This window comes from Mya arenaria, chromosome 17 (assembly GCF_026914265.1).
Source record: "Mya arenaria isolate MELC-2E11 chromosome 17, ASM2691426v1".
Classification (NCBI taxonomy): domain Eukaryota; kingdom Metazoa; phylum Mollusca; class Bivalvia; order Myida; family Myidae; genus Mya; species Mya arenaria.
Genome location: NC_069138.1, coordinates 38,519,498 through 38,537,686, shown reverse-complemented (window position 1 = coordinate 38,537,686; position 18,189 = coordinate 38,519,498). Strand labels below are relative to the sequence as shown.

At 44.1% G+C, this 18,189-nt stretch overlaps 1 protein-coding gene across 1 annotated transcript in view; it reads left to right on the top strand.

Moving 5' to 3' along the window:
• The window catches only part of LOC128222751 (ATP-binding cassette sub-family A member 2-like), a 34,679-nt gene that overhangs the window by 247 nt on the left and 16,243 nt on the right, over positions 1-18,189 (top strand). The window contains 22 exon segments of the mRNA XM_052931862.1: positions 4,777-4,854; positions 5,400-5,477; positions 5,775-5,868; positions 6,020-6,131; positions 6,310-6,458; positions 6,792-6,913; positions 7,278-7,355; positions 7,654-7,770; positions 8,307-8,408; positions 8,647-8,688; positions 8,884-8,991; positions 9,400-9,517; positions 9,743-9,861; positions 10,196-10,294; positions 10,634-10,835; positions 11,048-11,220; positions 11,363-11,466; positions 12,980-13,094; positions 14,807-14,997; positions 15,329-15,479; positions 15,879-16,083; positions 16,623-16,790. Coding sequence (XP_052787822.1) covers positions 4,822-4,854; positions 5,400-5,477; positions 5,775-5,868; positions 6,020-6,131; positions 6,310-6,458; positions 6,792-6,913; positions 7,278-7,355; positions 7,654-7,770; positions 8,307-8,408; positions 8,647-8,688; positions 8,884-8,991; positions 9,400-9,517; positions 9,743-9,861; positions 10,196-10,294; positions 10,634-10,835; positions 11,048-11,220; positions 11,363-11,466; positions 12,980-13,094; positions 14,807-14,997; positions 15,329-15,479; positions 15,879-16,083; positions 16,623-16,790 — 2,680 coding nt within the window. The 5' untranslated portion in view covers positions 4,777-4,821.

The window sequence follows — 18,189 nt, the reverse complement described above, 5'->3', positions numbered from 1 at the left end:
CGTTATGTTATGTTTTGGAACAGTTATAACATGCATTCAGTACCATATAGTACGTATACTGCATTATGCGCCTATATGTGTTTTATGCCCTAATGATAAAAAATAATCATAAGAACTTCACCATTGTCGACCATTATATGTAAACATTCATAGGCAATTGACACTCATGCATTAACGACGTGTAACTCAAGGATATATTATAAGCTTTAAGTGCATGCACTTTATAAGTAACCCATCGTCGGATTGTCCTGATACACTACTGCTCTATGCTTATGAAGTATAACGGAATTAAGAACCGTGGTTGCCGACGATGTATGCAACCATGATCTCAGTTTTATTCTGACTATCTTGAATTGTGTTATCATCTTCACTAGCGGATCCAGGGTCGCACCCGGCGCCCCCCCCCCCACCAAACCCCCTCTCAAATCGTCCAGATTTACTTTTGATTTCAATAATGGAGAAAAAAGTAATAAATGACACCCAAAATGCACTATTTCAGACTAGAAATTGAAAACATGGAGGGAACACCCACAATACCAACACTTAAAACATATTTATTTCGGTTCTAAGGGAGGGGCGCTGGTCAAAAGATTACACCCTTAAGTTACACCCCCTCAAATGTTATCTCCTGGCACCGGCCCTGATCTGTTCTGCAATATAAGCGGAGTCAAAGTTGAATTAATCATTCAGAAGCGCAATTCGATTCAACTCAATCAGTGTGTCACAAGCTTGCATGCATCTCGGCCTTGTCCTTGGTGGATAGGACCACGAGGCCTCGACCTGTAAATCAAATGAACACTTCACTGTGGTGGGGCTATGAGTCCCGCGACCTGAATATCATGTGACCTCCGTGGTTGGGCCACGAGGCCTTGGACCTGCATATCATGTGACCACCGTGGTCGGGTCACGAGGCCTGGGACCTGTATATCATGTGACCACCGTGGTTGGGCCACTAGGTCTGCGACCTGTATATCATGTGACCACCGTGGTTGGGCCACTAGGTCTGCGACCCGTATATCATGTGACCTCCGTGGTTGGGCCACTAGGTCTGCGACCCGTATATCATGTGACCACCGTGGTTGGGCCACTAGGTCTGCGACCCGTATATCATGTGACCACCGTGGTTGGGCCACTAGGTCTGCGACCCGTATATCATGTGACCTCCGTGGTTGGGCCACTAGGTCTGCGACCCGTATATCATGTGACCTCCGTGGTTGGGCCACTAGGTCTGCGACCCGTATATCATGTGACCACCGTGGTTGGGCCACTAGGTCTGCGACCCGTATATCATGTGACCACCGTGGTTGGGCCACTAGGTCTGCGACCCGTATATCATGTGACCTCCGTGGTTGGGCCACTAGGTCTGCGACCTGTATATCATGTGACCACCGTGGTTGGGCCACTAGGTCTGCGACCCGTATATCATGTGACCACCGTGGTTGGGCCACTAGGTCTGCGACCCGTATATCATGTGACCTCCGTGGTTGGGCCACTAGGTCTGCGACCCGTATATCATGTGACCTCCGTGGTTGGGCCACTAGGTCTGCGACCCGTATATCATGTGACCACCGTGGTTGGGCCACTAGGTCTGCGACCCGTATATCATGTGACCTCCGTGGTTGGGCCACTAGGTCTGCGACCCGTATATCATGTGACCACCGTGGTTGGGCCACTAGGTCTGCGACCCGTATATCATGTGACCACCGTGGTTGGGCCACTAGGTCTGCGACCCGTATATCATGTGACCACCGTGGTTGGGCCACTAGGTCTGCGACCCGTATATCATGTGACCACCGTGGTTGGGCCACTAGGTCTGCGACCCGTATATCATGTGACCACCGTGGTTGGGCCACTAGGTCTGCGACCCGTATATCATGTGACCACCGTGGTTGGGCCACTAGGCCTGGGACCCGTATATCATGTGACCACCGTGGTTGGGCCACTAGGCCTGGGACCTGTATATCATGTGACCACCGTGGTTGGGCCACGAGGTCTGCGATCCGTATATCATGTGACCACCGTGGTTGGGCCACTAGGTCTGCGACCCGTATATCATGTGACCACCGTGGTTGGGCCACTAGGTCTGCGACCCGTATATCATGTGACCTCCGTGGTTGGGCCACTAGGCCTGGGACCTGTATATCATGTGACCACCGTGGTTGGGCCACCAGGCCTGGGACCTGTATATCATGTGACCACCGTGGTTGGGCCACCAGGCCTGCGACCTGTATATCATGTGACCACCGTGGTTGGGCCACTAGGTCTGCGACCCGTATATCATGTGACCACCGTGGTTGGGCCACTAGGTCTGCGACCCGTATATCATGTGACCTCCGTGGTTGGGCCACTAGGCCTGGGACCTGTATATCATGTGACCACCGTGGTTGGGCCACCAGGCCTGGGACCTGTATATCATGTGACCACCGTGGTTGGGCCACCAGGCCTGCGACCTGTATATCATGTGACCACCGTGGTTGGGCCACCAGGCCTGGGACCTGTATATCATGTGACCACCGTGGTTGGGCCACCAGGCCTGCGACCTGTATATCATGTGACCACCGTGGTTGGGCCACTAGGTCTGCGACCCGTATATCATGTGACCTCCGTGGTTGGGCCACTAGGCCTGGGACCTGTATATCATGTGACCACCGTGGTTGGGCCACTAGGTCTGCGACCCGTATATCATGTGACCTCCGTGGTTGGGCCACTAGGTCTGCGACCCGTATATCATGTGACCTCCGTGGTTGGGCCACTAGGTCTGCGACCCGTATATCATGTGACCACCGTGGTTGGGCCACTAGGTCTGCGACCCGTATATCATGTGACCTCCGTGGTTGGGCCACGAGGTCTGCGACCCGTATATCATGTGACCACCGTGGTTGGGCCACTAGGTCTGCGACCCGTATATCATGTGACCACCGTGGTTGGGCCACCAGGCCTGGGACCTGTATATCATGTGACCACCGTGGTCGGGTCACGAGGCCTGGGACCTGTATATCATGTGACCACCGTGGTTGGGCCACTAGGTCTGCGACCCGTATATCATGTGACCTCCGTGGTTGGGCCACGAGGCCTTGGACCTGCATATCATGTGACCACCGTGGTCGGGTCACGAGGCCTGGGACCTGTATATCATGTGACCACCGTGGTTGGGCCACTAGGTCTGCGACCCGTATATCATGTGACCACCGTGGTTGGGCCACCAGGCCTGGGACCTGTATATCATGTGACCACCGTGGTTGGGCCACGAAGCCATGGACCTGTTTATCGTGTGACCACTTCACCTTGGTGGGTCCACGAGGCATAGGACCTGTAAATTGTGTGACCACTTCACCGTGGTGGGGCCACGCGGCCTGGGACCTGCATATCATGTGACCACCGTGGTTGGGCCACGAAGCCATGGACCTGTATATCGTGTGACCACTTCACCGTGGTGGGGCCACGAGGCCTGGGACCTGTATATCGTGTGACCTCCTCACCTTGGTGGGGCCACGCGGCCTGGGACCTGCATATCATGTGACCACCGTGGTTGGGCCACCAGGCCTGGGACCTGTATATCATGTGACCACCGTGGTTGGGCCACGAAGCCATGGACCTGTATATCGTGTGACCACTTCACCGTGGTGGGGCCACGAGGCCTGGGACCTGTATATCGTGTGATCTCCTCACCGTGGTGGGGCCACGAGGCCTGGGACCTTTATTTCGTGTGACCACTTCACCGTGATGAGGCCACGAAGCCTATGACCTGTATATCATGTGACAACTTCACCCTGGTGGGTCCACGAGGTCTGCGACCTTTATATCGTGTTGTTACTTCACCGTGATGGGGCCACGAGGCCTGCGACCTGTGTATCATGTGATCACTTATCCGTGGTAGTGCCACGAGGTCTGCGACCTGTGTATCATGTTACCACTTTACCGTGGTGGGGCCACGAAGAATGCGACCTGTATAACATGTGACCACTTTACCTTGGTGGGGCCACGAGGTATGCAACCTGTAATTCATGTGGCTACTTCATCGTGGTGGGGCCACGAGGTCTGCGACCTGTGTATCATGTGACCACTTAACTTTGATGGGGCCACGAGGTATGCAACCTGTAATTCATGTGGCTACTTCACCGTGATGAGGCCACAAGGCCTGGGACCTGTATACCATGTGGCCACTTTACCGTGGTGGGGCCACGAGGTATGCAACCTGTAATTCATGTGGCTACTTCATCGTGGTGGGGCCACGAGGCCTGCGACCTGTATTATCATGTGACCACTGAACTTTGATGGGACCACGAAGAATGCGATCTGTGTATCATGGGACCACTTAACTTTGATGGGACCACGAAGAATGCGATCTGTGTATCATGTGACCACTTTACCTTAGTGGGGCCACGAGGTATGCGACCTGTATATCGTGTGGTTACTTCACCGTGATGGCGCCACGAGGCCTGCGACCTGTATTATCATGTGAGCACTTCACTTTGATGGGGTCACGAAGAATGCGATCTGTGTATCATGTGACCACTTATCCGTGGCCTGGGACCTGGATTTCGTATAGCCACTTTACCGTGGTAGGGCCACAAGGCGTTTGGATTATATATCATATATATTTTCAAAAGGGTACATTTGTTGATATTCATTAATTTTATATATATATAGGTTTATATATGAAGTTGTCATGATAATTTCCGAATAGTGCGAATGGACCTCAATCGCATAGAACTCTGCCCCTAAAACTACAACAACAACAACTGATTATTTAACTTCTTTTTCAACCCATTTCAGGTTTGGCTGTTTATTTCGACTGTGGGAACTGCTATGTGGGGTTGAATGAAAGTGGGCGATCGAGCGAGACTGTTCAGGGTAGGTAACGTAGGGTGAATCGATTGATGGCTGTGTGCATCTGATGCAACATCGACCTGTCACGCATCTCAACTATGCCATGTAATGCGGTTATGTATGGAAATGCAGATATATGTTTGTTTCGTTGTTATTAGGTAACGGATGCAAGTCCATACATATTGCCTGAATATCACCTCAAACAGTTGTAAAAGAACTGATTGATGTATTATATAGGAATATGAGTAGAAAAGTAAATCTACAGCATACATATTAGCCCAGCCCTCTTATGTTACCAAACACAAACTTCGTTGAGAGTTTCCCAACAAAACACGGTGAAGTTCATTTACTTTCACAGTCTGAAATTAAAAATATATGCTTTATGTAATGTGTTTGCAACTTGCAATATATTCATTGTATGTCCATTATCAGGATCTAACCATATATTGTAAACCTTTCACTGCATTGGATTCACAACAAGCTTGTTAATGTTTACCCCGGTGACATGTCATACATATACGATACACTGCATTTGCCCGTATACTCACATACAGGGCTTTATTCTTCAGATGGGGCGCGTGCCCGGGTTCGGTCTGCAATTGAGGCTGTTACTATGGAAAAACTGGCTGACCAAGAAACGACATCCGGTGAGGGCGTCATATTTTTTGCGTTAAGTGTCACGGATATGTTGATGTTTTGCATGAAGACACAGTAACTTAACAATTGTGTTTGGAATTCCGTTGGAGTGTTTGGTTTTGTATCAGATTCTATTGACGTTAAGCTTTGTGGTTGTTGAAGCGTTTTCAACGCGCACTAGCTAAGAACCGGATGGGCGGAGCATGCGCATCACTGTTCTGGAAGCTATGGTTCTCCTGTATAATATAAGTGTTAGGTAGAGTAAAACAGTAATATATTTTTTATAACTTATGTGTGTGTATATCCAGGTGGTCAGTATCTTGGAAGTGGTCATCCCGCTGGTTCTGTTTGTGGTGATCCTGTGTATCCGCCGCTCACAGACTGTATATCCGCAGCCAACACGTGAGTGTTGACTTGGGCTTTCATTTTTTTACTATATTGCAATGACAAACTTGTAACTTAAAGGCTTTCTCACAAAATAAATTCTAGAAAGCTTCTTAAATGATGCAAAGACATGCATTGAAGCTTCATTGGCGTCATTGTGGTGTTTCAGGTCACTATCGGGCCCAGCCTCTGTTGTCAGCAGGCGTGGTTCCCGTCCTCCAGACGTTCTGTGTCCACGACGGCTCCAGGGCAGAAAGCGTCTTCACCAGGGACAATCCGCGGTAAGTTAAACCCTTCTATCGCTCTATATAACACATTCGCTCTAAATAGAATTAGTAATTATTGTCTCATGATCGCGGCAAAAATGGATTCCTTTGTGTCGTTGGTTCTTATTTTGATCTGGAGGAAAACAAATTCTTGAAGGATCGTTTATTTTGAAATTCATTACGTTATTTCTAGATTGGAGGAAGTTTTGCGGACAGTAACCATGGTAGCGGAAGGTCTGGAACCGCTTCTGGAACGTCTAGGCTTCGATGATGGTGTCAGCGTGAACGCGACGCTAGACACGCTACTGGACATGGCTTCCCGCGTACCGAAGAATTTTACATGTAAGCGATCGATTACACTAAATGTAGCATGTGTCCATTCGAGTGGTCGTCAGTAGTGGTGTATGAAATCGTTGACCTTGCCCAAAATTGTTTGCAATGCCAATAACACTAGCTTTATGCCCCCATTGACAACAACAGAGATCGTATTCGCTAGCAGCTGATAAATAAGCTCAGTTTCCAGCAATTAATGGTTACTTTTGTTGTTGCGGTTTCACCGATCTGTTGAATCATATTATGTTAGCGAATGTTAGTTACATTGTCCTTAATATATACACCAAGATAGAATCCACATCAGTGTTAAACCAGCTGATCTTTGTTTTTGATATGTTTCAGCGATTCCTCTCTCTTCTCTTCTGAATAACTCTACAGAGACGTCCGGCCGTTTGAACGGCGACTTCCGGTTGATTGAGGTAACGGCCCAGAAACTACTGGAGAGTAACGTCAACATGGCGGCGGTACGTACGTTGTATAAGAACGTAGGATAACAAACCAGAATAATATTAACTATTGATTTATAGGCTCTAGACAGACTTTAATATCGATATCATAAGATTCATTAAAACACGGCTGCTACCGATCGTATTATGGTGTGTTAAAGGGTTAGGGGTAAAAAGACATATTTTTTTCAGTGGACAAGGTTTGTTTATTTATATCTATGCCAAAGATGTTATAGTGGCAAGTTTATATCGCCCTTTTTTCCATATACATATTGTCTATTTTTCGACGGGGTAATGTTTTAGTTTCTAAGGTTTTGTTCTGTAAATTATAACTACAACAGGTCTAGTATGTTTTGTCATGTTAATTATTTTCTCGTTTAAGGTTGTTGACCTGGTGCTGCAGTTGATTTCTGAGAATGCGGAGAGCATTCTTGCGTCAAGAGGCGATCCAGTCTCGTTGGTAGGTTACTGCGTGGTGCATGGATGGTACATGAAGAATGTCTTATGTACTTCTACTTTCTAGTCAATACGTTTTCACATGAGTACATCATGTGTTATGTATTGTCCAAGGTCAAGGTTACACATAGTCCAAGGTCAAGGTTACACATAGTCCAAGGTCAAGGTTACACATAGTCCAAGGTCAAGGTTACATGAACACAGGCATAGTCAAACTAGTATGGAGTGAAGGAAAGCAAACACAGGTTGAATGAAAAGCGGGCATTTTATTTAAAATAGCTGTATTTCGTATTGTTTTCCAGAGTGATTCGCTCCCCGCCAAGGTTCGTGAAGCCGTATGCCGCGCTGACAAGATGGCGAACACCAGTGCACACCTGGCTGTTCTTCTACCCTCTTCCGGTCTGGAGTCAGCAGAAATGGTATCAATATTTCTCATGGACACATTATAAACAAAATGAAATGTTTACAGTGTTAACAACAAATGCACGTTTCTAAAATTGTCTATAACATAAAATCATGGAAATTATTTATTAATGATAACTAGATGAATCTTATAGCTAAACACGCACAAATATTAATTGACTGGTGGGTCCTTAAAGATTTACAGTGATCAACTTTCATCTCATAAAGTAGAAATCCGGTTTTCTGCAACTTTCTTTCAAATTAAACACGGTAACCTTCGTAAGAACCATTGTATGCAATATTTATTCATCCCATTCGGTAAATCAAAACAGTTGCATTAATTTTGGTTCTGCTGATTTGGAGTAAGAGTGCATCTTCAAGCTATTCTTGTATGTTGTTTATACACTGTGTAATTACCGTCACACAGTTTCTGTCAAATTTTACTTTATTTCGGATAATTCATTACATTAAAAAATTCACTTTCCTCGACTTTGTGCTACCATGATTATATGGATTACAAACAGTTACTAATAAGCCTCAACTTTCAAAACAGGACGAGCTGGTTGAAGGTCTGTGCGGAATGCCGGAGAATGATTTCGAGGAACTTGTGCAATATTTCTTGACCAGCGTCAATATAACCGCCTTACTACAACAGGTACAAGTTTTAATTTAAATTATCAACTTTTCTTTGCTGTAATAACCTCCAACGTATATCGAATATCACCAATAATTCTTATCGAACGCATATTTTTACAATTATACACGAAATATACTTCACGTTGTAAATAGTTTGTAGTAACTGGGTTTTTTTCCAGGGTAAAAGTGTGCTGTTCAATATGCCTCTGTCTTTATTGTGAATACGAAGAAGCATGTTATTGTTTTCTTTCTTTTAGACCCGAGCAGAAGATTTGAACCTTTCATGGATAACCTCACAGGTATGTTATATGAGTTAGTGTTTAAAGTATCACTGAATTAAGAGGAACGTCCAACTTTGAATTCTATAAACTTAATTGATGGCGTTCCCTGTACAAGATAGAACTTTCAGCGACAATCTTAATTAATTAATCTTCACTACTTTCATGATATATATACCTACATATTCTACTTTATGGCCCCTGTTTGCGCTTCAGGAAGTACTGTCCATGCTGGCGGCCCTAGAGGTTGCGGGCCGGAAGTTGGTGCCGCCCTGGCTGGCCGGGGAGCTCGGCTGCGTGTCCTTACAGAAACATATCAACGAGGTAAGTTAGTATGCTGGTGAAAAAGAGATACAAATATCACAATGAAAGGTTGGAAACATTATTCCATTTTTTGTCATAGCCCTACTAGGATGTGGCTTCTGCTTTGCTCTCGGATGTTGTATCGGACTGTGATCAATCGTTATGATTGCAGTCGATGGCTCGATAAAATACCTCGAGCCTCGGAAAATTCGAGCCAAGCGGGAATGTTTACTTTCGGTTTAAAAAAAATCGGTCCTTTAAGACTAGTTCGAGCCAACGAGGAATTTAAGCCAAGCGAGTTCGAGCCAACGGGGTTCGACTGTAATTGAAATAGCATGTCAATAAAAAGCTTGGCACTCTGATGATCTACGCTTAGATAAGCTATGTCTACAATAAAAACAAACACAATCATATAATAACGAATTACAGATTAGTAAACCTGAGTACCGAGAGAAACATTGGCGAAAGTTTTGGACGCTGATTGAACCGTTGCTTTGCGGAAGTGACGTCAAGAAAGCTCGTGATCTTCATGAATCAGCGAAAGAAGGTACTTATATCGTTAGTGACGGATTTTTCATATAAATGAAATTAAAATTTGCTACAAGATAAAAGTATTTATGTGATTTTTTTTAAAAAAAGAAACGTTTTCTTTTCTTCCTCTTTCAAATACATGTAGTATGACTGGTAATGAAATACCATCAGTATGCGACTGAGTTTGTCAGAAAATTGATTTACACTCAATGTTATTCTCTTTCCCAATCTTCAATTACAGAAGCGCCTTTTAATCACGACCAGAAAGCGCTACTGGAAGTCATATACCGGCTGCAACACCGAGCGCCGCGTATCCTGTACGCCCCAAACAACACCTTGGTCAACACCCTCATACACAAGGTGGGTACCAACAATACAGGGTCAACTTCATTTGTTAGCGCATTAACCTTCTTGTTTGCAGCTATAATTTAACTGGTGTGAAAAAAATCTTGAATATTCCATGTGCTCATCTGTGAGGTCCACCATTGATGATATGATATCTTCCACTGATCACGCATAATCTTCCACGTGTCACATCAAATTGACCACCTTTTTACAAATACTGATCAGTGAACCCAGTTATGAGGTTCACTGACCGGTAGTGGTTTGGGTAAGCCACAAACTATTAAATTCATTACATTTGAGAGCATTTGATGACAAGATTTATATTACACAATTCAGATGCTTTTTTAAGGTGAATGAGACGTTCAGACTGTTGGAGAACATCACGAGGTCGGTCAGGCGGCTGTCCCAGGAGGTGCCCCAGGTCACGGACAGGCTCTGGAAAATGACGGTCAGTTGTTTAACATTTAGATATATTATCAAATATACATGTCATTATATGGAAGAAAAAATATCAGACTCCTGTATGTAAACACATATTTCCATTTCAGGCCTAATTGTAATGTTTAATTAGTATTCATAATTAACTTGTCACCCTAGTTGCAATACAAGTAATTGGCGACACTATTTACTACATGTATTTCGGTTAAAAACATTTTTCCTTTTTTTTGCATATTCTAATGGCAATGAAAACCTGAATTCTGTATAACTGTTATGGGAGATTGGGAAAGCATAAAGACTGTTAAATACACAATTTTAAAACTTTCCCCACAATTTCATCTCACTCCAGGACAACTCAACCTCAGCTGTAGTGGATGTGTTGGTCAAGCACGGACAGCGGGCAGTGAGCGGCCTGGGAGATCTAACGTGCCTGTGGCTGACCGGGGTGGGCAGCGTCAACTTGGACCTTTTCCGGGGCTTTTCATCTGAGGCGGACCTGGAGAACTACTTCCTTACCAGACAGTTCCGGGATAACGTCACCGTCATCGCTGGTACATGCGTCGCTTTGCATAAAATCTAACGTCCCCGTCACTACTAGTGTTACATAAAATGTCCCCGATGACATGGAATCTGCCTTTATAGTCAGGTTTGAGTATTCTGTAAAGTTTAAAGCGGCTTACTTTGATAAGGAAAAGATGGTCACTTTTGTTCGCAACACTTTGTCTAAACCTCTGAAATATCACAAAATGCATTTACTTCTCAGGCTTAGTGTTCGATAACCTCGGTGACGTCAATCTGCCACGTCATATCCGGTACCGTATTCGACAGAACGCTACCTTGAACCCGCCGACCAATCAGGTGCGAGCGCCAATATGGTATCCAAGCCCGGGATCCAACAACCTAGATTACTACAACTTTGGCTTTGTCTGGATACAGGTAACTATATAAGCTCCGAGTCCAAACATACTTATACCCCTGTGCACACCGATTTCAACTTCTTTTTCATGGAGTACCTTTTACCATACCACATCAAAGATCAAACTCGGTTTACATCACGTGACATGTTCTCTCTTCCTAGGAGGCTATAGAACGGGCGATTGTGTCCCTACAAACGGGCACGGCCTATTTCCGGCATGGCGCGCTGCTCCACCGGATGCCCTACCCCTGCTGGAACTGGGACCAGTAAGTAATCGCTTATTTACATAATGCTATTCTTTTTTCCAGGATACAAATATTTATTATGATCTTATTCATTTGCCGGTAAAATTATGCAACAAGGGTATATATGAGTTGTTAAAGCACGTTAGTTACACATCCTAGTAATACTTTTGAGAGTGCCGCTCAAATTCTTTGTTATGTATTTTGGCAAAAATGTTTCTTGAATGACTTCGCCCACCTCGTGTCATATTTTTTGTTTAGTAATATTATAATAACGTCACTGTGCCATGCTTTCCCTTGTTTGTGACTGCCGGTGTCAGCTCTGGTATCTATTACTTGTTTCCCGAGGTACATAACGTATTAAGCTTATTTTCACGTAATCATTTTGCTCCCACATATAACGGTCATACAAGTTGCGTGTCACGACTCATATTTGAGTTATAATCCATGTCAGCTACATAACTTCTTAATGTTATCACTTGTTGGATAAATAAGTCTTCAACAATTATTCAACAATTATTCCCAGTGTTTTAACGTGTCAGAGGTACATATCTGCCACATCAATTCTAAATGCTGTCACGTGTCAATGGTACAATTCTGCCACTTGACTTGCACATGTTGTCACGTGTCAATGGTACAATTCTGCCACTTGACTTGCACATGTTGTCACGTGTCAATGGTACAATTCTGCCACTTGACATGCAAATGTTGTCACGTGTCAGAGGTACAATTCTGCCACTTGACTTGCACATGTTGTCACGTGTCAATGGTACAATTCTGCCACTTGACTTGCACATGTTGTCACGTGTCAATGGTACAATTCTGCCACTTGACTTGCACATGTTGTCACGTGTCAATGGTACAATTCTGCCACTTGACTTGTACATGTTGTCACGTGTCAATGGTACAATTCTGCCACTTGACTTGCAAATGCTGTCACGTGTCAATGGTACAATTCTGCCACTTGACTTGCACATGTTGTCACGTGTCAATGGTACAATTCTGCCACTTGACATGCGCATGTTGTCACGTATCAATGGTACAATTCTGCCACTTGACTTGCACACGTTGTCACGTGTCAATGGTACAATTCTGCCACTTGACTTGCACACGTTGTCACGTGTCAATGGTACAATTCTGCCACTTGACATGCAAATGTTGTCACGTGTCAGAGGTATAATTCTGCCACTTGACTTGCACACGTTGTCACGTGTCAATGGTACAATTCTGCCACTTGACTTGCACACGTTGTCACGTGTCAATGGTACAATTCTGCCACTTGACATGCAAATGTTGTCACGTGTCAGAGGTATAATTCTGCCACTTGACTTGCACATGTTGTCACGTGGCATAGGTATAATTCTGCCACTTGACATGCACATGTTCTCACGTGGCATAGGTACCATTCTGCCACTTGGCATGCACATGTATTCACGTGGCATAGGTACATGTCTGCCAGTTGACTCACATAATTGATGTTGTCACGTGTCAGAGGAACATGTTTTCATCATGTCTTACCAATGTTTTCACCTGTCAGGTTTGTGTGGCTGATCCAGCACGTTGTGCCGCTGTGCCTGATGCTGGCTTGGGTGTACGCGGTGGCCATACTCGTGCAGAGACTCGTGCACGAGAAGGAAGTCCGGCTAAAGGAGGTGAATTAAACGTTGTTGTTAATATAAGAACGATTTAATGCAAGTATAAGCACTATTTTGGAACGAAGTTTGTATAATTTCAATTACGGATGCTGTAACTGTTTTGAACCATAATGTCAAGGTTAGTTATGTGAATATATTGAAATATTGCATTTGATACGCACGCTACATATTACATGGTAAGAGTTCTGTCTGTTCCGTCTGGCCGTTCTGATATGAGAAAATTACCTAATGGTCGAAAATGGTCTGCCAGTCACTGACTTACACTCAATATATATGGGTTTAGTTTATAGGGAAGACAACTCTTCTTCTAATGACTTCGATGTAACAATTAAAAAATCTTTAATAACCCATTTGTGTCAGTAGCCTCCATGGCTGTGTGGTCTTGACTGCTGTCAATAGTCATTGTAATGAAAAGGTAAACCCGTTTCAAATTCGGTTTTAGCCAGAAGAATTTTCTACGGGAAAGCACCTGGTACCTTGCCTCATTAATTATTTATGAATACGTAAGTTTCGTAGCCAAATCGCCCACCATACACAACGAAGCATAGCATAGTATTGATCGGGAGTGTCCGACGATGCATATCACACTACTATGAGAAACTATTTACATGCGTTCCACAATAGCCTTTCTTTCGTACCTTTTAGAACAGGGAGCCATTTTGACGTTCCACTACTAGATCCGTAAATCGGCTGATTTCTTAAGATTCTATGTACAAATTTCTACCTGCCATACAAGTGGAGGCTGCAATAACTCGAGAATCATGCAAGCGCCCAGTTGTGTTTAACTAAAACAATGAATATATATTTTTTTATACCACTGTTCGACTTAAACTTACAATAACTCTAGAATTATTCAAGCTAGGATAATGCAAGTTTGTATGTGGATAAAAAAATTAGAAAGGAAATTATGCACGTTGTTTTATTTTTTCAATCAAAAAGTTTGGTTTCTTTGGCAACGAACAATTTGTAAATACCACTTTTTGACAGGATCTTGGTATATAAACGTTTTAATGTTAGTATACATTCATGAAACTTGGTATGTACAAAGAAGCCATTATTAGATTACTTTTTAGTGGATCCTGCGATAATTCAAGAAGTATGCGTACTAGGTATATGAAACCTTGTGTACAATGTGTTAGGGACAAAGACGGAAAGTATGCATATCGTTTACAAATATTGTCACTATGACAACAAAACCGATAGGGGACTATTGTATTGTTAGCATTACGTGGCACCTTTGTGTTCCGTCCATTTTAATCCTAGGAGGACTTTAGTGCAGGCTAAGGGGTTATCAATAATGGCGAGAGATGACCATAAAGAAGTGTGTTTGCAATGCACGAACATAGAAATAGAAACACTTGCAGTGTGCAATAGTGCTGTAATGACAGTTTTCAGACATTCCCCGGTTTCTACAGGGCACTGTAGTATCATCCCACGTATCTCTGAGATGATCTTGACAACACGTGGCTGGCAATTGCTTCCTTATTTGTTGTACTTAACATTGACATTTAACTAAGCTATAACTACGAAAGAAAACACTCTATATGGTACAATTATAGGCTTTATATACTGAATCTACTGCCTCGTGAACTGAATTTTTCATATGCATGTATGAACCGATGTACAATTAGTTTTATGGACTATTCCATAATCCTTCAGTTATACAAGCTATTGTATGTCACCTTTCTCTCTCTCTACTCCGTCATTAGGTGATGCGGATGATGGGCCTGGGGGACGGCGTACACTGGAGCGGCTGGCTGATCACTTCTGGTCTCCAATTCTCCCTGACGGCGGCCGCGATTACGGTGATGCTCCACGCTGGGAACGTTCTTCCTCGCTCCAACCCAATTATCATCTTTATCTACTTGGAGACGTTCGCCATCTCGTCCATAGCATTCTCGTATGGCAACAGTACTTATTAAAAGTATACATTTGTCGTTGCCTCGCCTCGGCCAATATCACTCTAGGCCATTACAAATTATTTTTACTGACACCATAGCCAATCATGGTCAATTATTATTCTAAACGATTAAGTCCGTTATTTTCTTAATCAAAAAAAACGTTTCGAGGGGTGAAAGCGAAAAGGTTCTATCTGCTTCTTTATTTAATGTCACTTAGAACCTTTTCGCATTCACCCCTCGGTTTACTACCAATCACAGACATTTAAGTGTTCGATACCCACCTACAAAACGTCCATTTCATCATCCTCTTTTCATGCTTTTCCTCGGCAGATTCCTGGTGGCGAGTGTGTTTTCCCGGGCGAAGCTGGCGGCGGCGTGTGCCGGCATCTTCTACTTTGTCACCTACGTGCCGTACATGTACATCGCCGTTACCGAAAGTGTCCGGAAGACGCAGACTTCCGCAAGCATCAAGTGTGCAGCGGTAAATACATGTAGAGAGGGATAGTAGTTTTAGGGATAAAACGGACAGATCAATATCGATCGCTAGTTTCACAATTTGTGGAAGAAGTCATAAAATGAAACGATTTGACATTGTGTTGAAAATATACAGTCTAAATACTGTTTACCCTTTACAAGCAATACTAAAAACTATTGCAAATATTTAAACGAAACTGACTTTGTTCCACTTCCATATGAGCGACGAACGGTCCTTAAATTTCGAGATGTGTTCTAACACATCCTTAAATAGTTGTAACTTTCATTTAAGGTTAACGTAAACATACAGCTAATACGATTACGAAATTACGTAAATTTAAAATTCCCTATCTTTTATGGAAAACTTTAAGGTGCTTATTTATAAATACTTTTTTGGATATTCCAGTCGCTGCTGTCAACGTCAGCCCTTGGTTTAGGCGGAAAGTATCTGTTTCTGTACGAGTTGGAGGGGTCGGGGCTGCAGTGGATGACCATCGGGAGCTCACCCCGGGAGAAGGATGACTTCTCAATGCTTCACGCTCTACTTATTATGGCTGGGGACACTCTACTGTACTTTCTGCTGGCCTGGTACATCGAGAATATATATCCGGGTAGGTTCCAGTGAGAATAAACATGTACAACCGCTTAGGTTTCGATGAAATATACAACAGGTAGGTCCAAATAAGGGTTAATTCCAAGTGAGATATACATCTGGGTAGGTCCCAGTGTAAGGTAGGTTCAAGGGAGATATACATCCGGTAGGTCCCAGTAAGAATATACACCCGGGTAGGTCCAAGCGAAAAGATACACATGGGAAGGTCCCATTGAAATATACATCAAGGTAGGTCCGAGTAAGGTGTATGTCACAGTAAGATAATACACACAGGTGTGTCCTAGTGTTTTATCGTGTATGACGTCAAGGAATATCCCTTTCATCCCGAAGATATTTACATTTCAAGAATTTATGTAAATCAAAACATAACTGTTAAAAGAGAATACATACAAAATCAATGGGGGCTTAACCTTTACGGCCTTAGGTTGGCAGAAAGGGATTGATGTATTAAAACGAATGATTAATGTTAAGAAATTCCTATTACATGCAGTTGTACTATCATGTTAAATTAAAATGAATGTTTGTTTTTGACTTTAGGTGCTTACGGTATCCCGAAGCCGTGGTATTTTCCACTCACGCCTAGCTTCTGGTGCGGTGTCACATCAGATATGACGTCATGGTCACCCGAGCGACTGTTTGGGATTCGTAAAAAATATCGTCTGCAACATAACCAAAGTGACACTCGTACGGAAAACGACAACTACGGTTGGTATAGTTGCATTCAAACATTGAAGTTTATCTTTCTTTGCTCCCACAATGTTGACAATTAGAGGTACACAATTTTAGATCTAAATTTCGGACTGACCGTTTTCAGTTAGGGGCTATCTCTTTTAAGACGGATTTTGACAGACTAGACGAGTGTTGGTGCGGATCGAGCAAATAGTGTGTGTCTCGAATAGAGCCCGGGCGGCTGGTGGTGGTCAACTATTTTTTATTTGTGTTGTATTTCCTTTCGCATACTCCGGCTTGTATTTGTGTGGGTGTAGCCAGGAGTGTGACTTTCGGTGGAAGGCCCGCCGTGGTGTTGAGCTATACACTATATGTGTAACGTTTCCTTTTGCAGACACTGGTGTGTATTGGTGCGTATGTAGCCAGGAATGTGACTGTCGGGTCGAGGTCCGGCCGAATGGTCTGAGGCTCACCATGTTGTTGAATTATACTCTATATGTGTTATATTTCCTTTCGCAGACACTGGCGTGTATTGGTGCGAATGAAGCAAGGAATGTGACTGTCGGGTGGAGGTCTGGCCGCCTGGTCTGAGTCCCACCATGTTGTTGAATTATACTCTATATGTGTTATATTTCCTTTCGCAGACACTGGTGTGTATTGGTGCGAATGTAGCAAGGAATGTGACTGTCGGGTGGAGGTCTGGCCGCCTGGTCTGAGTCCCACCATGTTGTTGAATTATACTCTATGTGTGTTATATTTCCTTTCGCAGACACTGGTGTGTATTGGTGCGAATGTAGCAAGGAATGTGACTGTCGGGTGGAGGTCTGGCCGCCTGGTCTGAGTCCCACCATGTTGTTGAATTATACTCTATGTGTGTTATATTTCCTTTCGCAGACACTGGTGTGTATTGGTGCGAATGTAGCAAGGAATGTGACTGTCGGGTGGAGGTCTGGCCGCCTGGTCTGAGTCCCACCATGTTGTTGAATTATACTCTATGTGTGTTATATTTCCTTTCGCAGACACTGGCGTGTATTGGTGCGAATGTAGCAAGGAATGTGACTGTCGGGTGGAGGTCTGGCCGCCTGGTCTGAGTCCCACCATGTTGTTGAATTATACTCTATGTGTGTTATATTTCCTTTCGCAGACACTGGTGTGTATTGGTGCGAATGTAGCAAGGAATGTGACTGTCGGATGGAGGCCGGGCCGCCTGGTCTGAGTCCCACCATGTTGTTGAATTATACTCTATGTGTGTTATATTTCCTTTCGCAGACACTGGTGTGTATTGGTGCGAATGTAGCAAGGAATGTGACTGTCGGGTGGAGGTCTGGCCGCCTGGTCTGAGTCCCACCATGTTGTTGAATTATACTCTATGTGTGTTATATTTCCTTTCGCAGACACTGGTGTGTATTGGTGCGAATGTAGCAAGGAATGTGAC